General features: G+C 43.0%; 1 protein-coding gene across 2 annotated transcripts in view; it reads right to left on the reverse strand.

The window, feature by feature from the left end:
* The window catches only part of SMYD3 (SET and MYND domain containing 3), a 709,171-nt gene that overhangs the window by 540,053 nt on the left and 145,384 nt on the right, over nucleotides 1-23,734 (reverse strand). For both annotated transcript variants that reach the window (XM_044291898.1, XM_044291900.1), the window contains 3 exons: nucleotides 19,645-19,752; nucleotides 7,736-7,793; nucleotides 4,005-4,141 (listed from right to left, as the gene is read on the reverse strand). In XM_044291898.1, the coding sequence (XP_044147833.1) occupies nucleotides 4,005-4,118 (114 nt within the window). In that variant the 5' untranslated portion in view covers nucleotides 4,119-4,141; nucleotides 7,736-7,793; nucleotides 19,645-19,752. The remainder of the gene's footprint in view (nucleotides 1-4,004; nucleotides 4,142-7,735; nucleotides 7,794-19,644; nucleotides 19,753-23,734) is intronic.

The raw sequence follows: 23,734 nt of genomic DNA on the forward strand, positions 1-23,734 counted from the left end.
TCCCATCTGATACACCTACCTGAGGAAGTCATCAGAACCATCCGGTGAACTAGGACCACCTATCCAGTCATCAAGGGGGATCCACCCATTCCTTGAGAACATCATTCCACCCCCCAATATTTTCAATGAGGACATAACCGTCCAGGAACAAATAGGACCAGATCAGTCTATAGTCCTGAATCTTGAAACTGATTTCTGCCAGCCGATACACTGGTATAGTATAAACTTTCCTATATTTTATAGGTGACCAAAAATAATATATTTGCACATATATATATTCAATTAACCATATTTTGGGTGTAGAATCTGTTTTGGAATAAGGCTGGTTTGTAACTGCAGTATCATTCTAACGTTTTCCAATGCAGGGAGATTAAAACATACTGTTGAAAATTATTCTTATATCACAGTATCATCTCCAAGGAACTGAGTTCAGTTCTATGCATGTATGGTGTGTATGTATATATATATATATATATATATATATATATAAATCAGACTTGAGTTTATTCTGAGACATCTATCGGCTGAGAGAAATCAGGTAGTAAAGTAATTTAAAATATAGTGTAGGGTATTATCACAATAAGAAATTGTAAGGAATATATGTATATCTTATAGGTCAGTGATGGTGAACCTTTTAGAGACCGAGTGCCCAAACTGCAACCAAATACCCACTTATTTATCGCAAAGTGCCAACACGGCAATTTAACCTGAATACCAATATAGTATATCTTCCATTTACTTTATCATTTAGCTATAATAGCTTAATAGCCTACATTCAATGTGCTGCCTGTGCTCTTCATAGTGTGTCCTGTGCTGATGAATGGCAGGAAAAGTCTAAAGCATATTGGTACACCATAGACTTTTTCCAAGGCGCGGGTGCCCACTGAGAGGGCTCTGAGTGCCGCCTCCGGCACCCGTGCCATAGGTTCGCCATCACTGCTATAGGTTATTTTGGCTTTCTTAAAAGCTTGCATATCATTAATTAATTTTCATAATTTTATTGTCACCAATTTTATATTTGATTAATTTGCACTGTATTATTATTATTTTAATAAATATATATTTTGATTTACCAAAGACTTCTTTTTGTCGTCAAACTTAGCGCAGATCGCGAGCTCTTATTGGCTTGGTCTTTGTGATAATAAGTTAGAAACTCCTCCCTTACAGATTCTAATTTATTTACAGAAAGGATATAGACTGTTAATCAGTGCAGTATAAATATTCTGACTGTGTTGATCAGGGCCGGACTAGCAACTTACAGACGTGGACAAAATTGTTGGTACCCTTTGGTCAATGAAAGAAAAAGTCACAATGGTCACAGAAATAACTTTAATCTGACAAAAGTAATAATAAATTAAAATTCTATAAATGTTAACCAATGAAAGTCAGACATTGTTTTTCAACCATGCTTCAACAGAATTATGTAAAAAAATAAACTCATGAAACAGGCATGGACAAAAATGATGGTACCCCTAACTTAATATTTTGTTGCGCAACCTTTTGAGGCAATCACTGCAATCAAACGCTTCCTGTAACTGTCAATGAGACATCTGCACCTCTCAGCAGGTATTTTGGCCCACTCCTCATGAGCAAACTGCTCCAGTTGTGTCCGGTTTGAAGGGTGCCTTTTCCAGACTGCATGTTTCAGCTCCTTCCAAAGATGCTCAATAGGATTGAGGTCAGGGCTCATAGAAGGCCACTTTAGAATAGTCCAATTTTTTCCTCTTAGCCATTCTTGGGTGTTTTTAGCGGTGTGTTTTGGGTCATTGTCCTGTTGCAAGACCCATGACCTGCGACTGAGACCAAGCTTTCTGACACTGGCTAGTACATTTCTCTCTAGAATTCCTTGATAGTCTTGAGATTTCATTGTACCCTGCACAGATTCAAGACACCCTGTGCCAGACGCAGCAAAGCAGCCCCAGAACATAACAGAGCCTCCTCCATGTTTCACAGTAGGGACAGTGTTCTTTTCTTGATATGCTTCATTTTTTCGTCTGTGAACATACAGCTGATGTGCCTTGGCAAAAACTTCGATTTTTGTCTCATCTGTCCACAGGACATTCTCCCAGAAGCTTTGTGGCTTGTCAACATGTAGTTTGGCATATTCCAGTCTTGCTTTTTTATGATTCGTTTTCAACAATGGTGTCCTCCTTGGTCGTCTCCCATGTAGTCCACTTTGGCTCAAACAACGACGGATGGTGCGATCTGACACTGATGTTCCTTGAGCATGAAGTTCACCTTGAATCTCTTTAGAAGTCTTTCTAGGCTCTTTTGTTACCATTCGGATTATCCGTCTCTTAGATTTGTCATCAATTTTCCTCCTGCGGCCACGTCCAGGGAGGTTGGCTACAGTCCCATGGATCTTAAACTTATGAATAATATGTGCAACTGTACTCACAGGAACATCTAGTTGCTTGGAGATGGTCTTATAGCCTTTACCTTTAACATGCTTGTCTATAATTTTCTTTCTGATCTCTTGAGACAGCTCTTTCCTTTGCTTCCTCTGGTCCATGTCGAGTGTGGTACACACCATATCACCAAACAACACAGTGATTACCTGGAGCCATATATATAGGCCCAATGGCTGATTACAAGGTTGTAGACACCTGTGATGCTAATTAGTGGACACACCTTGAATTAACATGTCCCTTTGGTCACATTATGTTCTGTGTTTTCTAGGGGTACCATCATTTTTGTCCATGCCTGTTTCATGAGTTTATTTTTTTACATAATTCTGTTGAAGCATGGTTGAAAAACAATGTCTGACTTTCATTGGTTAACATTTATAGAATTTTAATTTATTATTACTTTTGTCAGATTAAAGTTATTTCTGTGACCATTGTGACTTTTTCTTTCATTGACCAAAGGGTACCAACAATTTTGTCCACGTCTGTAAAATGGCCCTGGAAAAAAAACTAGAAGTGGCCCTACCAAATTGACAGCAGGTGGGGCAACACAAGTAATCAGGAAGAACACAAGTAGATAGGGTCAGCCATACCATCTGCAGTGCAGGCCACAGGCCTCTGCCAACCTGAGATTTTTAGGTGCCTGTGTTATTTGTACACTGCCTCATGCTTCAAACCTAATAGCCAGTTTTCTATGAGTGTGAACGTCAGGTCAGGAAGCTATGGGTAGTATTTCACTGCATCGCCATCCTGATAATGGTGATACCGTTTGATTGAGTAGGGCATCTGAGGTACTTGGCCGGGTACATAAATACCAGATGCTCCCATGGTTAAGTAACACTGTGAGTGTCAGATCGTTTTGTACCCGGTTGCTTGAGGAGGGCCCAGGTGGCCCCCTGAGCATCAGCCCACAGGGAAATTTCCCTGTAGGCTCCATGCCCAGTCTGTCCCTGATAATGGCCCTTGCAGCGACTTCAAGAAGACGGGTTTCTTGGTAAAACGGATACTGGCTTGCCTGTTTCTGTACCCAGAAGTCATCAAACCCACTTGGTGCATCTATAATGGCTAGTTTATTTGATTACATACGCAGTTTTTAATATAGACACATAGACTGTTTGAGATGTTCTATTCTGCCTATTTATATGTAATTCATTCAATCTACGGTATTGAGCCATGTGCCATTTCTGCAGGCTGTGGGGGACTAAGAACCCACCGTTACACAGGAGCCCACTGGAGGACTCACCTGCTCCCTGTGGGCCAATCTGAGCCTTTCTGTATTATAAAAATACCATCAATTTTATTTTCATTTGACTATCCCTTAATATAATTCCCACAATAGTTTGATAAAAGTGAATTTTTATCGTTTGAAGAAAACAGAGTCCTTTGTAGACCTTCAGACAACTTGCATTTTAATTAAAGATCCTTACTAAACAGAAGCTTTACTACCACAATTAATCATTGGCACTGACAAATAAACACGTTGATGAAGAGAGTCCCTTGGCTACTTTTCTAGAGTTAAAAGCAACTATGTCAACAACCGAAAACTGCATTACATCACACAGAATTCAACTTTCTTACAAATTTAGACTTGGCACTTACTTTGCAGAAATACTCAAGTGTCTGGAATCCAGGTGGGAGCTTGGAAGAGTCTGGGATTTCTTTCTTTAGGTATTGCTCTAATGTTGCTGCGAGATGCCCCAGGCCTTGTTTCATGTCTTCATTCAGATCTTTGAAATCTGGGTAGGGTTAACGTGGGGGAGATTTACAGGTGGGCCAAAGAGTGGGAGGAATATAGAACATATAGTCAAACTGTATATAAGTATAATATTATACACACAGGTACTTGACTACAGTATGATCTTACTGTAATAGGAATTTCCAGGAGTAAAACAGATGTAAAATTAGATGCCACATGTCAATTAACTAGGTATTTTACAACATATTTTGCACTTATCATTCAGCTCATGTTATTATTACATTATAGATTATCATTTGATTCCCTAAGAATTCTTAGAAAATAAAAATGTGCTAGAAATTGACAATTCTTAAGAGAAATTCTGATTGCAAAAGAACCAATATATTGAGATGAGTCTCCTAGATCGGCTCAAGTGCAGTCAAGTGTTTTTTCTAGTGTACTGCAATCACATTTTGGGCTGGAAAAAAAAGGGCTGTGACATATTTTGTCTGCCTATGATTGCCTATAGCTTGTCAGCTTGAATTGAATCACATGGAGTCATTTATGGCAGAAGACCAAGATAATTCATACCAAGTAGAACAACTGTGGCTTCCCTGGACAACTTTTTTTGATTGGCTATGCTGAGAATAGGAGGTTGTGTTGGTCATAGATGTGATACTTAGAACCTTGCCTTCTGTGACTGTTGGATTTCCGCTGCCCCCTACCAATTCCCCCTTTTTCTTTCTCTCTTCCTCTGCGCTTTCTTTCCCATACCCCGTTTCTTTTCCCCTTTTCTCTTTATATTTTTATATTTCACTTTAGCATAATTTAGCATAGTGCTGGGAGGACCTGTACATTATACTATAAGCCAGTCGACCCTCAGCTTGGATTGGCGGGCTCTGTTATTGGCGTTATATACATAATTTGTTATTATGACACCATAACTTGCACCTTACTATATTGCAGGTTCTGTATTCTTTATAAAGTTGTTAATATACATTAGAGTTAAAAAAAAAACCACATAGATGAATACAGGTTAAAAAGGCTTGACAAAGACCATGTTATTTTTCATCCATCATAATTTAGATTATGTCAGCAGCGCATCCCTGGTTTAAACTGAGAGGTGTGTTTCCGACCAGCGATCACTTTCATGCTCGCCTAAATGATCTGATAAGCTGAAAAACTAGCATTTGTACATTTATCAGGTGATTGCTGGCAAATTTACAAGAATGTTCATCCATAATAATGGGCCCAATCATTTGCCAATGTAAAAGGCACTAATACAACATACCGTATTTTTCGGCATATAAGACGCGCCCCCCCACCCCTAAATTGGGGGGGAAAGTTAGTGCGTCTTATGGGGTTAATACAGGGGAAAATAGCATGTCCAGCGCTTGTGAAGTCACTGTACCTGCTGTGCTGCGATGCGATCAAACGGCCGCTGCGATCCGGACGCGCTTGTGGTGCTTGGTAGGAGCCGGACACGCTGCAGGTGTTCCTAGGCTGGAACCGACCGGGCTGCATATGGTGATGCAGAGGCTGGTCGGCTATGTGGGCTGTCCGTGGTGGGGACCGGCCGGCCCGAAGCGCTGCTACGGAGGAGGGAGGAGGAGGAAAGTTGGAGCGCTCAGCGCAAGAGCAAGCAGAGAGAGGGGCGGAGCAGACTTAAGTGTCACACATGCCTGCTCCGCATCTCCGTCACACTGCCTGCACATATAGCGTTTTAGGTATGCCAATAACTGCTTGTCAGTGAATTGACATACAGAGCCTGCTGAAAACTTGTCCTCCTTTGACCATGGCCTTCTGTCTGTCTGTCTGTCTACACCCCAGTCAGGGCAAAGTGACCCCCCCCCCCCCCCAATAAATTGACCCAACTCCTAATAAATTGACCCCACTCCTAATAAAGTGACCTCACTCATAATAACCGGGTGTCATCAGCAGATCCCCCCCCATAATATTGTGTCAGCAGCAGATCCGCCCCCATAATCCATAATGTGTCAATATTATTTTAACACAACTTTGGTTAAAAATATTTTTTTTCTTATTTTCCTCCTCTAAAATCTAGGTGCATCTTATGGGCAGGTGCGTCTTATAGGGCGGAAAGTACGGTAGTTATATTGTGTACTTAAATTATTATAAAAACATGAGACCTGTAATTATTAAAGGGGTTTTTCGAGATGTATTTTTTTATTTCATCTTGCCTCCCTTAATGTGAATACAACCATCGCAAGGATGATGATTACAATTTCCTTATTAAAGAGCTTCTGTCACCCCCCAAAAGTCATTTTTCATTTTTGGGCTAATTGAAATTCTTATAGTGCGATTTTTCAATATATAGTGCTCTTACCTTTTTCTGTGGCTTAGTTTCTTTAAAAAACGCACTTTTATAATATATTAATTACTTCACTACCAGCGGCGGTTACTTGCTTGTAGCCGCCGCATCTTCCTTTAAAAAAAAACGCCCCCTCCTCCTGTTGATTGACAGGGCCAATCGTGTCTTCATTCGGCGCAGGTGCTCTAAGAGAAGGGCGCTCGCTTCCTCAGTGCGCCTGCGCCGATGACGTCTTCTCTTTCGGGTTTAGAGGTGACGTCATCGCCGCTGTCAATCAACAGGAGGAGGGGGCGTTTTTTTTTTAAAGGAGGATGCGGCTGCTACCAGCAAGTAACCGCCGTACTTGCTGGTAGTGAAGTAATTAACATATTATAAAAGTGTGTTTTTTAAAGAAACTAAGCCACAGAAAAAGGTAAGAGCACTATATATTAAAAAATCGCACTATAAGTAATTAACATATTATAAAAGTGTTTAAAGAAACTAAGCCACATGAACATGTGCGCCCCGTGGCCGTCCGCAAATTGCGGGTCGCATAGCACCAACATCCACCGTGGGGCAGCCACAGCAGTTCGCAGACCCATTCACTTTAATGGGTCTGCGATCCAGCCGTTCTGCAAAAAGATAGGAGATGTTCTATCTTTTTGCCGAACGGAAGTACAGGACGAAACCCCACGGAAGCACTCCGTAGTGCTTCCGTAGGGTTCCGTTCCATGCTTCCGTACCGCACCATTCCGCATCTCCGGATTTGTGGACCCACTGAAGTGAATGGGACGGCATCCGTGATGCGGAATGCACATGGAATGGTGCCCATGTATTGCGGATCCGCAAATGCGGTCCGCAATACGGCCAAGGAACGCACACGTTCGTGTAAAATAAGCGTTATATTTTTTTGTGTGAGATGATCTGGGGTCTGAATGGGGGGACTTATTCACATTGGGGCTCTGATCTGAGGTCTGATTGGGGGTCTTTCACGTTGGGGTCAGATCTGAGGTCTGATTGGGGGTCTTATGAACATCGGGGGTTTGAGCTGAGGTCTGAATGGGGTCTTACTTATTAACATTGGTAGTTTTATAAACATCGGGGTTCTGATTGGGACTCTGATCTGAGGTCTAATGAAAAATATTTTTTTTTACTATTTTCCTCCTCTAAAACCTAGGTGCGTCTTTTGGGGGCGAAAAACATGGTATATATTCAAAAGCCACAGTAAATAATGAATATTAGATAATTCAAAGTGATCTAATGTGGTCTAATAAGTTTGTTATTTGAAGAACAATTACTTTTGTTACGTACAAAAATCATAAAAAAAAATACTGAGAAACTTACGTGACTGAAGATCATTTATTGAATACAGTTCTTCTGATGTGCAGTCTGGTTGTTCAAGCTGCCACAAAAAAAATAAGGAAATAAGAACACATCTTGCTCACTTACAAAACAAATATACATGATACTTCTAGAGTTCAAATCGATAGAAAGAGTTTAGCCAAAAGGTAAGGATTAAAGGGGTTCTGCACTTTCCATTAACTGATGATCTATCCTCTGGATAGATCATCAGCTTCTGATCGGCCGGGGTCCGACACCCGGGACCCCCGCCGATCAGCTGTTTGAGAAGGCAGTGGCGCTCCAGCAACGCCGCGGCCTTCTCACTGTTTACCGCCGGGCCGCCCGCCCACTGACGTCACGACTTGTATCAACTAGAGTGGGCGCGGCTAAGCTCTGTTCACTTGAATGGAGCTTAGCCGCGCCCACTCTAGTTGATACAAGTCGTGACGTCAGTGGGCGGGCGGCCCGGCGGTAAACAGTGAGAAGGCCGCGGCGCTGCTGGAGCGCCACTGCCTTCTCAAACAGCTGATCGGCGGGGGTCCTGGGTGTCGGACCCGCGCCGATCAGAAGCTGATGATCTATCCAGAGGATAGATCATCAGTTAATGGAAAGTGCAGAACCCCTTTAACATAGAAACATAGAATGTGGGGGCGTGGCCTGAGAGCGCATGGAGTAGGACGCACCGCTCACAGCTCCTGCCGATATCCTGAGTAAATATATGGTAGCACCCTGCTAATTGCTTTCCTGGTGTACCCTGGTGGAGAGACAGAGACCGGAGAGTGCAGCGGTGATTGTGAGTGCCCCGTTATGCCGCGGAAGTCAAGCAAAGCGCCGAGGTCTGACAGGCTGGATGCGGGCCAAGATGGCGCCGATGGAGGAGAGGAGCCGGCGCAGATGACGATGAGTCAGAGTGTGGCGGCGAAACTGAGCAAGTATGCTCGTGCTGATGGCAGAGTGGGCGATTGGGCTGAGGGAAAGGAGGTGGACATACATACCTCGTCTGATCAGGAGGACGGTTCCCTTGATGGTGAGGCCCTGGATGCGGTGAACTGGCCGCCGCTCACTCCTGCAGGCGCAGTGAAAAATACAGTAGGCCCTAAGGCTGCAGCTACTGAGGAGCCCACCCTGAAAGATATCATGGCTGCTGTGGCTAGCTGTAACAGTACCCTGAAAGTGCTCACAGTGCAAGTTGGCAGCCTGAGATCAGATGTGTCTATAATTAGGCATGACCTGCATAAGATTTCTGAGCGTACCTCTGAATTAGAGAAAAGGGTGTCCACAATTGAAGATGCTGTTCAGCCGTTGCAAATGGCGGCGAAAATGAATGCTAAGGACATAGCTGCTTTATACGCCAAAACGGACGATCTGGAGAACAGGTCCAGAAGAAGTAACCTGCGGATTGTGGGAATGCCAGAAAAGGCGGAGGGGGACAATGCCACGGAGTTCGTGGAAAAGTGGTTGTATCAGCTATTTCATGAGAAAGGCCTTTCTTCCCTGTATGCGGTAGAACGGGCGCACAGGGTGCCCATGCGGCCGCTGCCGCCCGGCAGGCCCCCCCGCCCGATGTTGGCGAAGATTCTGCACTTTAAGGACCGGGACACTATCCTGCGGCAGTCTAGGGACAATGTGGAGATGGTCCTGAATGGAGCTAAAGTGTCCATATTTCCTGATTACTCGAATGAGGTGCAGCGGAGAAGAAGTAGATTTATGGATGTAAAGAGGAGGCTGAGAGGATTACAAGTCCAGTATGCTATGCTGTTCCCTGCTAAATTGCGTGTGGTGGCTTTGGGATCCACCAGATTTTTTGAGGATCCGGAGGAAGCGGCGCAGTGGCTGGACGTCCACGAGCGGCAATTGAGGAGTGGGGCCCTGGACACTTGAAGACAGCTGAGATATGGTTCTTATGCTTATTAATACCATGTGTTTGCACTTTAAGGTTGCTATGATGTTGCACCAGTTATGAAGTGTGTTATGCAATGCTACCGTATGGTAGATCCTGAGGAGGGAGTAGGCGGTTTCGAAATGTTAGATGTTTTTCTCTGTAGTGGGGAGGATTCTCTACTCAAGAAAAGGAGTTGTAATATGTTATAAGTATAATAGGTTTGGGGGCGAGTTGCTCTCTGTATGCCCTGTGTTAGGGAGGGTGGGTGTTGGAGGGGGGACTGAGATCCCCGGGTACAGTAACCTGTTATTGGATGGGGAGGGGGGGGGGGGTGGGGGGGGGGTTGGGGTAGGAGTAGAAAGACCGATAGGAGTATGATGAAGGGAGGTGTATGTGAGTGGATGGGGTGTGAGCGGGGAGTGAGACTCAGATATGTTGGTATGTTTCACCATGACACGGGGGATTAAAGTGTTGAGCTGGAATGTGAGAGGTATGGCGGATGGGAAAAAACGGCAGAGTATTTTTCACTATTTGGGGCGCTTTCAGCCAGCCGTTCTTTGCTTGCAAGAAACGCACTTGACTAGGGATACTGTACATTGGCTGAGCAAGAATTGGGTGGGCCAAGTGGTTCATGCGACGCACTCTTCGCATTCCAGGGGGGTGAGTGTTTTAGTGCATAAGAGTATCAGGTATGAACATGTGCAGCAATGTGTGGATGGTGAGGGAAGGTTTGTCTGTATTGTGTGTAAGATTGATGGGGTCCAGGTGGTATTAGTGGCGGTTTATGTGCCACCTCCGTTTGCTTCTCCCTTGGTGAGGGCGATTATGTCGTTTGTGGCGGACTTCCCTGGGTTGCCTTGGCTACTAGTGGGGGACTTTAATTGCACGCCGGATGATTTGATGGATAGATGTAGGGTGGAAGGAGCGGGCGGATCGCCAGGTAGTGCGGCCTTGAGGAATATTATGGCTGAAGTTGGTTTGGTGGATGTGTGGAGAGTTCGCAACCCCGATAGGCGTGAATATTCGTGTCGGTCTGCTACGCATCATTCATTATCACGTATTGATTTGGCGCTTGTTAATGACCGTATGTTACCTCTGGTCCGGGGGGTTGTTTATCATCCCCGGTCATTGTCTGACCACTCTCTGGTACAGATTGACTTGTGCTTGGGGGAGCTTGGACAGGGACCGAGGTTGTGGAAGTGCAATCCGCACTGGCTGAATGTATTGGGGGATCTATCTGAAGTCTCTAAAGCGGTTAAGGAATACTTTGCAATAAATGTAGGAACGGCCTCAATTCACGGGGTTTGGGATGCTATGAAAGCATTCTTGAGGGGAGTGTTAATTAAAGAGATTTGTAAGCACAAAACCAAGTCTAGGGAGGCGGATGTTAAGGTACATTTTCAAGCGGCAGAAGCTGAGCGAGTGTTTGGCAGGGTGCCTTCCCTGGTTAATAGTGAGGCGCTGGCGGGGGCTCAGGAGCAGTTGAGGTGTCACTTAATTCAGGCAGCGGAGCGGAAGCGTAGTTTTTACCGCCAAAGGTCCTTCGAAGAGGGTGAGAAGGTAGGGCATTTGCTGTCGGTCGTCTCTCAGGCCCAGCGGGGATCCTCCTGTATACAGGAACTGAGGGATGGGAATGGGTGCGGTAGGCAGGATACCAAGGGAATTTTGGAGGTATTAAAGGGATTTTATGTGTCACTGTATGAATCTACTGTCCCTAGTTCTGGGGAAGCGCTGAACGCCTTTTTAGAGGGGGCACAGTTGCCGGTTCTGTCGGAGGAGGATAGAGAGAGACTGGAGGAGCCGATTTCACTGGAGGAACTGGAAGCAGCACTGGGTGGGATGGCGAATGGTAAGGCCCCGGGGGCAGATGGTTTGCCTGTGGAGGTATATAAGAAAATGCAGGGGATGCTTCTCCCGGAATTACTCAAGGTGCTGGAATACTCACTGGAGACTGGTTCGCTTCCACCCTCAATGCAGGAGGCTATAATTGTAGTACTTCCCAAACCTGGGAAAGATCCCAAATTTCCAGAATCGTATAGACCAATTTCGCTTCTTACGGCTGATGTGAAGCTCCTGGCTAAGGTGTTGGCGAACAGGTTGTCCAGGGTGATTCTGACTATTGTACATCCTGACCAGACAGGTTTTATGCCTGGGAAGTCGACGGCTATCAACATCAGGAGGCTGTATGCTGGTCTGAATGTCCCGGCTGACAACTGCGGGGATAGGGCCTTGCTTTCCTTAGATGCCGCTAAGGCATTCGACAGTGTGGAATGGACGTACCTGTGGGGTGTTCTGAGAGTTATGGGGTTTGGGGACCGGTTTGTGAGGTGGGTGCAGGTTTTGTATTCCTGTCCCAGAGCCCGTATTAGAGCAAATGGAGGGTTGTCGGACAGTTTTAAATTGGCAAGAGGCACCAGACAGGGATGCCCATTGTCGCCCCTATTATTTGCTCTGGCCATTGAGCCACTAGCTGCTTTGATACGCCTGTCTCCTCATATTGTGGGGTTTAGATACGGTAATGTCCAGAATAAGGTGGCTCTTTACGCCGATGATACCTTGCTTTTTCTGGGCGATACTGGGTCATCCTTGGATGGTGCCATGTCACTGATAGATAGCTTTGGGAGCTTCTCCGGTCTTAGGATTAATTGGCAAAAATCTGCTTTGATGCCTGTGGATGGACAGTGTGTGCCTGAGGTGCGAGAGGATGATAGAATTCCTTGGGTGACTAAGTTTAAATATTTAGGATTGTACATAACGCCTAGACTGATGGATTTTGAGGATCTTAATCTAACCCCTCTGCTGGTAGCTTTCAGGCTGAAGGTGAGAATTTGGTGTAAGCTCTTTTTGTCAGTAGTGGGTAGAGTGAACCTTTTAAAAATGGTAATGATGCCGCAGTTACTCTATGTGCTTAATAATGCCCCTGTCTGGATTCCGCGAGATAGGTTTAGGAAAATACACTCCATTTTTAGAGATCTTATTTGGAAGTATGGCCAAGCAAGGATTAAATTGGAGACGCTGCAGTACCCTAAGACGGAGGGCGGTTTGGCTGTACCTAATGCTTGGTTGTATTTCCTGGCGGCTCAGTGTCAGCATTTTAAGGGCTGGATTGACTTTCAGGCCGTGGATGTGACGGGAAAGATATTACAGCATTGGGTGGGTAGTAGGGACCTTATGTGCATTTTGGAGGGGGCGGGCATGCATGGGGGGAAAGATAGGGTCCTAGTTATTGATCTTATGAAGAAAGTGTGGGCGACGGTGAAGCAAATTAGGGGAGTGGGAGGAGTGGGGGAGCTTTCCCCAATATGGGACAACTGTCTGTTGCCAGAATTCATGTCACTGTCGGGACTTAGGAACTGGGAGTCTAGGGAAGTCATGAGGATAGGTCAATTACTTGATGGCACGGTATTCAAATCTTTTCAGGGTCTGCAACAAGAGTTTGATGTCCCCAAGAATTGGTTCTATCAGTATCTGCAATTGCGGCATGCATATGAGGTCACGGTGAGAAAAGGGTGTCGTATAGCTACAATGGATGTGGTGCAGAAACTTATCCTTCCGAAGGGCGGGAAGAGAGGACTGATTTCTCAGGTATATACGGTGTTATTGGATAGCTTTCTGGAAGGATTCCCCCGGTCAAGGATGATGAAGTGGGAAGGGGACTTAGGTGCAGTTTCGAAGGATCAGTGGGATGATATATTGGAGGCGGTTCCCAGAGTGTCTCTCAGCGAGCAGGCAAAATTATCACAACTTTTTATCATTCACAGAGTGTATAAGACACCAGTGTTTTTACGGAAAATTGGGGTCAGGACTGATGATAGGTGTCCGAAATGTATGGTGGAAGGAGCGGATCTGGTGCATATGTTGTGGTCGTGCTCGGTTATAAGTGGATATTGGGAAAGGGTGATGAATAGGATTAACCGGAACATGGGGCTGAGATTGCAAAGAGATCCTAAGATGTGTGTGCTGGGATATGTAGCTGAGATTGGAGAGAGTGAGTTGGTTAAGGTGGCGGTGGGAAGACTGCTTTATGTGGCTAGGAAACTGGTGGCGCAGAGGTGGATCCAGGGGAGTCCGCCAACTATAGAAGAGTTTGAAAGGAAGGTGAATGACATGTTGATCTTGGAAAAGAGTGTGTTTGTAAAGCGTGGCTGCCCTCAGAAGTTTGAAAAACTGTGGAATGAATGGTTGTCTCATACTCATCTCATGTTATAAAATGGGTTTGAAGGTTTAATACTCCTTTTTCTTTGTTGGGGGGGGGGGGGGACGAGAGGGGAGGGGGGGGGGGAGATGTCCTGTTGGTCAAGGGAAAGTTGACCTGTTTAGGGATATGGTAGACTTTGGGGGATGTTTACTCTCTGCGATTTCATGTACTCAAGTGTGAGTATGCTGTGCTATGGTAATAATTATTATGCTTGTTGCTGTGAGCCATGATGGAATTTTATTCTGTTATTCATTTTGTCATATTGTGATTGTGAACCCTGAAAATGTCTTTTTTGGAAAAAAGAAAACAGAAATTTCAATTTCAATAAAAATGATTTGATTTAAAAAAAAAAAGAAACATAGAATGTGTCGGCAGATAAGAACCATTTGGCCCATCTAGTCTGCCCAATATATCTGAATCCTATGAATAGTCCCTGGCCCTATCTTATATGAAGGATAGCCTTATGCCTATCCCATGCATGCTTAAACTCCTTCACTGTATTTGCAGCTACCACTTCTGCAGGAAGGCTATTCCATGCATCCACTACTCTCTCAGTAAAGTAATACTTCCTTATATTACTTTTAAACCTTTGCCCCTCTAATTTAAAACTGTGTCCTCTTGTGGTAGTTTTTCTTCTTTTAAATATGCTCTCCTCCTTTACCGAGTTGATTCCCTTTATGTATTTAAAAGTTTCTATCATATCCCCTCGGTCTCTTCTTTCTTCCAAGCTATACATATTAAGGTCTTTTAACCTTTCCTGGTAAGTTTTATCCTGCAATCCATGTACTAGTTTAGTAGCTCTTCTCTGAACTCTCTCTAGAGTATCTATATCCATCTGGAGATATGGCCTCCAGTACTGCGCACAATACTCCAAGTGAGGTCTCACCAGTGATCTGTACAGCGGCATAAGCACTTCACTCTTTCTACTGCTTATACCTCTCCCTATACATCCAAGCATTCTGCTGGCATTTCGTGCTGCTTTATTACATTGTCTTCCCACCTTTAAGTCTTCTGAAATAATTACTCCTAAATCCCTTTCCTCAGATACTGAGGTCAGGACTGTGTCAAATATTCTATATTCTGCCCTTGGGTTTTTACGCCCCAGGTGCATTATCTTGCACTTATCCACATTAAATTTCAGTTGCCAGAGTTCTGACCATTCTTCTAGTTTTCCTAAATCCTTTTCCATTTGGCGTTTCCCTCCAGGAACATCAACCCTGTTACATATCTTTGTGTCATCAGCAAAAAGACAAACCTTACCATCGAGGCCTTTTGCAATATCACTTATGAAGATATTAAACAAAATTGGTCCCAGTACAGATCCCTGTGGAATCCCACTGGTAACATGACCTTGTTTTGAATGTTCTCCATTGACTACAACCCTCTGTTGTCTGTCACTCAGCCACTGCCTAATCCACTCAACAATATGGGAGTCCATGCTCAATGACTGCAGTTTATTGATAAGTCTTCTATGTGGGACAGTGTCAAAAGCCTTACTAAAATCTAGATATGCGATGTCTACTGCACCTCCACCGTCTATTATTTTAGTCACCCAGTCAAAAAAATCTATAAGATTTGTTTGACATGATCTCCCTAAAGTAAACCCATGCTGTTTTTCATCTTGCAATCCATGGGATTTTAGATGTTCCGCAATCCTATCCTTTAATAGGGTTTCCATTAATTTGCCTACTATTGATGTCAGACTCACTGGTCTATAGTTGCTCGATTCCTCCCTACTACCTTTCTTGTGAATGGGCACGACATTTGCCAATTTCCAATCTTCCGGGACGACTCCTGTTACTAATGATTGGTTAAATAAATCTGTTAACGGTTTTGCCAGCTCACCACTAAGCTCTTTTAATAATTTTGGGTGTATCTCATCAGGCCCCTGTGACTTATTTGTCTTCACTTTAGACAGCAAACTTAGAACATCTTCCTCTGTAAAGACACATGCATCAAACGATTTAATAGTCATCCTTTCTAGTGGAGGTCCTTCTCCTTCTTTTTCTTTTGTAAAAACTGAACAGAAGTATTCATTAAGGCAGTCGGCTAGCCCTTTATTCTCTTCTACATACCTTCCGTCCTTTATTTTTAATTTAGTTATTCCTTGTTTTAATTTCCTTTTTTCATTTATATATCTGAAGAATGTCTTATCCCCTTTTTTCATAGACTGAGCTAGTTTTTCTTCTGCCTGAGCTTTAGAAGTTCTTATAACTTGCTTGGCCTCTTTCTGCCTAATCTTGTAGATTTCCTTATCTTCATTGCTCTGGGTTTTTTTATAATTACAAAATGCTAGCTTTTTATTTTTAATGATTTGGGCCACTTCTGCTGAGTACCACAGTGGTCTCTTCCTTTTTTTGCTTTTACTGACAAGTCTAATGCAATTTTCTGTTGCCTTCAATAATGCACCTTTTAAGTAGTCCCATTTCTCCTGGACTCCATGTAATCCGTTCCAGTCTGATAAGGACTCATTTATGACTAATTTCATTTTTGAAAAGTCTGTTTTTCTAAAATCTAAAACTTTTGTTTTTGTGTGGTGGGACTCTTTCACAGTTCTTATATTAAACCACACTGACTGGTGATCACTAGATCCCAAGGTTTCGCCTACAATGACATCATATACCGAATCCCCATTTGTAAATATCAAATCCAAAATGGCCTCCCTCCGGGTTGGCTCCTCAACCATTTGTTGTAGGGATAACCCCAGTAGGGAATTTAGAATATCTGTACTCCTGGTAGAACTTGCTATTTTGGTTTTCCAGTTTATATCTGGAAGATTGAAATCTCCCATAATGATAACTTCTCCTTTCATTGTCATTTTAGCTATTTCTTCAACTAGTAGATCATCTAGTTCTTTAACTTGATCAGGTGGTCTATATTTCACACCTACACGAGTTACTGCATGATTAGCAAACTGCAACGTAACCCAAACTGACTCTATGTTGGCCTCACCAACTTGTATTAGGTTAGATTTAATGCTATCTTTCACATACAGGGCCACTCCTCCTCCTTTCTTGCCTTCTCTGTCTCTTCTGTATAAAGAGTACCCTGGTATGGTTATGTCCCAGTCATTTCTTTCATTAAACCATGTCTCCGTAACAGCCACTAAATCTACATTCTCAGATGCCATTATTGACCCAAGTTCATTGATTTTTTTACCTAAACTGCGAGCATTTGTAGAGAGGACTCGGAGCTTATCATTTCTTACCCTCTGTGCTTCTGACCTGTTCTGGCATTGTTTCGGGGGGCAATTGGACTCTTTTATTTTCACTCTTTTGCCCCCCCTTCCTAGTTTAAATACTCTTTCGCAAATTCTTGGAGTTGTTCACTAAGTACATTTGTTCCTTTGAGAGAAAGATGCAAACCATCTTTTTTGTACAGTTCCTTTCTATTCCAAGTAGAGCTATTATGAGAAACAAAGCCAAATCCTTGCTCTTGACACCATTTACCAAGCCATATGATTAACATTAGCAGATCTGTTTTTGTTACCATTCATTAAAGGGTTGCCCAGGATAACTAAAAAAAAGGATGCTGTACTTACCTCCTTGTACCAAATTGTATGCCAGTTGAATTACAGAGCTTTATTGGTGCACGTACATTTTCACATAGGGTCTTCACAAGTTCAGTTACAGCTTTACATTAGCTTGTAAACGCTGGGATGTTTCATTCTTCCCAGACCTTAAAGGGGTTGTCTGGTTTCTGATATTGATAACCTATCCTCAGATCATCGGGGGGTCCGAATGGGACGGAGGAGCTGTAATTCCACTGCTTGCCGCTGCATTGCAGACAGCGAGCAGGTAAACAGTGAAGAGAATGCAGTGCTCATACAGGAGCCACAGTTTCTTCAAACAGCTGATCTGATATTGATCACCTAACCTCTTTACTAATGCTATTTAACAGATGCTGGTCAGTCCATGTACTACACAGGTGTTGGACCCCAACAATTAGATACTGATGACTTATTCTTTGTTGTTTTTCTTCTTTTTTTTTTTGCCATTATTGTTTTTATTATTATTATTTTATCTAGTCCCCTATGACACTATGCCAGCTGAAGTCATTTTATAGTGCCCTTTACTTATTAATATTTTCCTATTTTTCCCATTATAGTTATTTAAGCTACCCACGATTTATCATATATATATATATATTATTTATTTTTTCTTATGTATCTACACATTTTGCATTTATCTTTATTTAATGTATTCACTCTTGTTTTCCCCTTTATTCTCACAAAGGCTCATGAGATTAAGGTCAGGGAGGACTGCAATGTCATAGTATATACAAGCCGCATATACTAATGTAACTCTATAACTGAAATTTTTAAGGCCCTATGTGGCTTAGGCATGGTGCTTAATCTCTTAAAGAGACCAGTCCTGTATAGAGACTTACTGGAAATGCTCCATGGTACGTGTGAAATCCCAAGGCTTGTTGGAAAGTCTAATCTTGACTAATAGGGAGTCACTTCAAATAGGTGGTGCTGCCAAGACCTGGCCCTTGAGTGTGACCTTCTACCTACTTCTACAACTGCAGTGATGACATGGCAGTATACAACATGTGAACGCTACAGTCAATTACTGTTATCAGAGGCAGAGTCCGAGAGCTGAACTAGATCAGGACCATACCCATAAACCAAAATGCTTTATGGGAAAAGGTATAAAATTTGGCACAGGTATATATAGTGGACAACAGTGATGGCCAGTTTGCAGTGTTCGCCAACGAACACATGCTGGCTGCCATCTTAACTCACAAGTCCGGTGATGCACAGGTAAGCCCTTACCTGTGCCTCGAGCCGGTCTGAAATCAAATGCGGTCACCGGGAGCAGGCAGTTCCGAGAACAGCCCAATGAAGGCACCCGGAGGCTGTTCTCAGAATTGCCTCCTCCCGGTGACTGCATTTGATTTCAGAACGGCTCGCGGTGCAGGCACAGGTAAGGTACCTGTGCATCGCCGGACTTGTGAGTTAAGATGGCAGTCCGCATGTGTTCGTTGGCGAACACTGCAAACTGGCCATCACTGGTGGACAATATAAGAGAGCCTATTGCTGCTGCAGATAATTTAGCACAAAAATTTGTCTCACTTGGGCATGGCAGCATATGTTAAGGCAAACTACTCAGATTAGCAGGTATAGAAATACAACGAAAGTTAATTTATGTTGCTTATATATTTCACTATCTTGACAGATATTGCCCTCATTTGGATTCCCATTGAGGACTGCAGCACTAGAAGACAACCACCGGGCCACAGGAGGTGGTTGTCGTGAGAACAGTATATGGGACCAGCGACAATGTGCACCACTTTACAGTAGATGTGATTTTGCTCTGAAAGATAAGGCACCTTACAAGCTTGCCTGAAATTGTTTAGAAGGTTGAAAGAGAAAGGGAGTGACAAATGGCATGTTATATGGAATTCTAGAGAAGCTGAGAAACATAGGTAAACTCTTTAAGGTATGAGTGTGCAGAGGCAGCACAAAGGAGATCATAAGAAAGTCAATTACTTTCTAAAATACTAATAGTGTATAAGTATGAAGCGAACAGCGACAGAGCTTGGTCAAGGTTCAGTGCAATGAGTATTGGAGTAAACTGTATTCAAGTAGTGAATACTTTTACTATAAGCTTTGAAAGATAATGATGAAGAGTCCTGAGTAACACATAAGGATCCACTAACCGTATAAAGGGAAAGCCAAAAGCCCTTGTAAAAATACAAATTATGTCCTGTAGATTTAGCAATTTTTCTTGATGGCTTTCTCCAGAGATTGTCATATATATATTGTCATATATCTGTGTATATGGATATTCAGCAATTATAATAATAGCAAATGAATTTTCAACTCACCAGTTTAAAGATAATTTTAGCGACAAGCCTGACAGAGTCAGTAGGAACATTTGGTGAGATGCTCTTCAGGCACAAACACTCTCTTTTATGGTCTTTCCAAGCTTTTTTCTAAAAAGGAAACATACAACACAACAAAATATTACACAAAAAAAAGCATTTACAAGTTGTCCTCTGAAGTCCTGCATAATGGATTCTGTATACTAAAAATACACCACATAGTTCCATCCTTATTTTTGACAGTTATTGAATTCAATGAAGCTTTAATAAGAGCTGTACACTACGTGCAGAATTATTAGGCAAATGAGTATTTTGACCACATCATCCTCTTTATGCATGTTGTCTTACTCCAAGCTGTATAGGCTCGAAAGCCTACTACCAATTAAGCATATTAGGTGATGTGCATCTCTGTAATGAGAATGGGTGTGGTCTAATGACATCAACACCCTATATCAGGTGTGCATAATTATTAGGCAACTTCCTTTCCTTTGGCAAAATGGGTCAAAAGAAGGACTTGACAGGCTCAGAAAAGTCAAAAATAGTGAGATATCTTGCAGAGGGATGCAGCACTCTTAAAATTGCAAAGCTTCTGAAGCGTGATCATCGAACAATCAAGCGTTTCATTCAAAATAGTCAACAGGGTCGCAAGAAGCGTGTGGAAAAACCAAGGCGCAAAATAACTGCCCATGAACTGAGAAAAGTCAAGCGTGCAGCTGCCAAGATGCCACTTGCCACCAGTTTGGCCATATTTCAGAGCTGCAACATCACTGGAGTGCCCAAAAGCACAAGGTGTGCAATACTCAGAGACATGGCCAAGGTAAGAAAGGCTGAAAGACGACCACCACTGAACAAGACACACAAGCTGAAACGTCAAGACTGGGCCAAGAAATATCTCAAGACTGATTTTTCTAAGGTTTTATGGACTGATGAAATGAGAGTGAGTCTTGATGGGCCAGATGGCTGGATTGGTAAAGGGCAGAGAGCTCCAGTCCAACTCAGACGCCAGCAAGGTGGAGGTGGAGTACTGGTTTGGGCTGGTATCATCAAAGATGAGCTTGTGGGGCCTTTTTGGGTTGAGGATGGAGTCAAGCTCAACTCCCAGTCCTACTGCCAGTTTCTGGAAGACACCTTCTTCAAGCAGTGGTACAGGAAGAAGTCTGCAAGGTAAGAAAAACATGATTTTCATGCAGGACAATGCTCCATCACACGCGTCCAAGTACTCCACAGCGTGGCTGGCAAGAAAGGTTATAAAAGAAGAAAATCTAATGATATGGCCTCCTTGTTCACCTGATCTGAACCCCATTGAGAACCTGTGGTCCATCATCAAATGTGAGATTTACAAGGAGGGAAAACAGTACACCTCTCTGAACAGTGTCTGGGAGGCTGTGGTTGCTGCTGCACGCAATGTTAATGGTGAACAGATCAAAACACTGACATAATCCATGGATGGCAGGCTTTTGAGTGTCCTTGCAAAGAAAGGTGGCTATATTGGTCACTGATTTGTTTTTGTTTTGTTTTTGAATGTCAGAAATGTATAGTTTGTGAATGTTGAGATGTTATATTGGTTTCACTGGTAAAAATAAATAATTGAAATGGGTATATATTTGTTTTTTGTTAAGTTGCCTAATAATTATGTACAGTAATAGTCACCTGCACACACAGATATCCCCCTAAAATAGCTAAAATTAAAAACAAACTATAAACTACTTCCAAAAATATTCAGCTTTGATATTAATGAGTTTTTTGGGTTCATTGAGAACATGGTTGTTGTTCAATAATAAAATTAATCCTCAAAAATACAACTTGCCTAATAATTCTGCACTCCCTGTATATGTAATATAGTAATAATTCTCAGCTAAATAAATAGTTCTTAAAGGGGTTGTCCTATTACTACAACTCATCCTCTATTCACGGGATAGACAGGAGTCCAACTGATGGGGTCCCTGCCAATCACAAGAATGGAGGTCCATGCTCCCCATTTGAATGGAATAGCCGAAGCAACTGCATGTCCACCTCTCCATAATTCTCTAAAGTTAAAAAAAAAGTATACTCATTTTGTCAAGCCCAATGGTCTTTGTTAACAAGCTGCCAGTGATGAAGTGCCAAACCACCCACTAAAGTATCTGAGAGCTGGATTGGTGGGGGATTTTAATAGCTCTTTTTGTGTTCTATTATGTTAAAGGGGTTGTCACACAAAAAATATTCTACAGCTCAAAAGAGCACCTGGATCTGAATACCTTTGTAATTGCATGTAATTAAAAATTTAGCATAGCCACTGAATTATTCAATAAAATATATCTGTATAGCGCCACCCGCTGTATGATTTTTACAGTATCTTATTTCTTTGGCCTGCTCACTGAGAAGGAAAAACGCAAGTGAACTGAAAGCATTTGAAGACTGATCCGTCTTCATAATGCGTTCAGTGTTACTATGGCAGCCAGGACGCTATTAAAGTACTGCTTGCCATAGTAGTAGTGGGGAGCGGGAGAGCGGTATACTTACCGTCCGTGCGGCTCCCGGGGCACTCCAGAATGACGTCAGAGCGCCCCATGACGTCACTTTGAAGCACCCCGGGAGCCGCATGGACGGTAAGTATACTGCTCCCCCGCTCCCCACTACACTTTACCATGGCAAACAGGACTTTAGCTTCCTGGCAGCCATGGTAACCATTCAGAAAAAGCTAAACGTTGAATCCGGTAATGCGCAGAAACGACGTTTAGCTTAAGGCCGGATCCAGATTAATGCCTTTCAATGGGCATTAATTCCGGATCCGTCCTTGCGGCAAGTGTTCAGAATTTTTGGCCGGAGCAAAAAGCGCAGCATGCTGCGGTATTTTCTCCGGCCAAAAAACGTTCCGGTCCTGAACTGAAGACATCCTGATGCATCCTAAATGGATTTCTCTCCATTCAGAATACATTGGGATAATCCTGATCAGGATTCTTCCGGCATAGAGCCCAGACGACGGAACTCTATGCCGGAAAAGAACAACGCAAGTGTGAAAGAGCCCTAAGCTGTGATAGGGAGAGCATGGACACACCTCCTGAGCTGTGATAGAGAGAGCATGGACACACACCCTTAGCAGCATCAGAAAAGACACTCCCCCTGAGCTGCCAGCCTGATATTACTGTAGCAGAGCAATAAATAGGGAGATCTCTGGATCCATGTGAGGTACAGGGCTGGTTCTAGCTTTGTTAGAAAGAGATTGTCCTGCACTATATGATGCCTGGTTTTCATTTATTACATTGGTCATGGCATAACCGCTTTAAGGATATTTGCTGTGCTTTATTTATTAATTTTTATAAAAAGAATTTTTTTTTGGGGGGGGGGGGGGGGGGTCGTACAATCTGCCAATCCCTTTAAAGAAGAACTCCCACCAAAAAATGTTATTCTCTGACCTACATGATTTAATCTGAAGTGAGGATCAGAAGGGAGGGGATAGATAAAAAATACAGTCACTGATGAGAAGATTACATTCACTACAGATTTTATCATGTACCTTTCGGAGAATAAAATTTTATTGAAAGTTCTTCTTTAACGCCCTGCTAACAAGCTATACTTAACATAGCTCTATATGTACACTTATAATTGTTACAAAACCTATTTCTCCCACCGGTTGAATACACATGCATGCTCGAACAATAAGCCATGGCCAGATGTTTAATTTTATATTTTTGTTTTACTACTCAAATAATGCTGACCTATTCCGCAGTGCATTATAGACTTTATTACAACTTGCTGTCCCCAGTGGGGCTCACAATCTAAGTTCCCTATCTTTATGTGAGGAAACCCACACAAACACTGGGAGAACATACAAACTCCATGCAGATGTCTGTTGTCAGATCTTGGTCAGATTCTAACCATGGACCCCAGCGCTGCAAGGCACCACTCCTATCAACTGAGCCAACATGCCTGAACCAACTAGTCCTATTCTAAATCAAACATGCCCGAACCAACTAATCCTATCTTAAATCCAACATGCCTGAACCAACTAATCCTATCCTAAATCCAACATGCCTAAACCAACTAGTCCTATCCTAAATCCAACATGCCTGAACCAACATCTGCCATTAGATAAGGCTCTCCCAATACTCAT

The sequence above is a fragment of the Bufo gargarizans genome, chromosome 4, assembly GCF_014858855.1.
Source record: "Bufo gargarizans isolate SCDJY-AF-19 chromosome 4, ASM1485885v1, whole genome shotgun sequence".
NCBI lineage: Eukaryota > Metazoa > Chordata > Amphibia > Anura > Bufonidae > Bufo > Bufo gargarizans.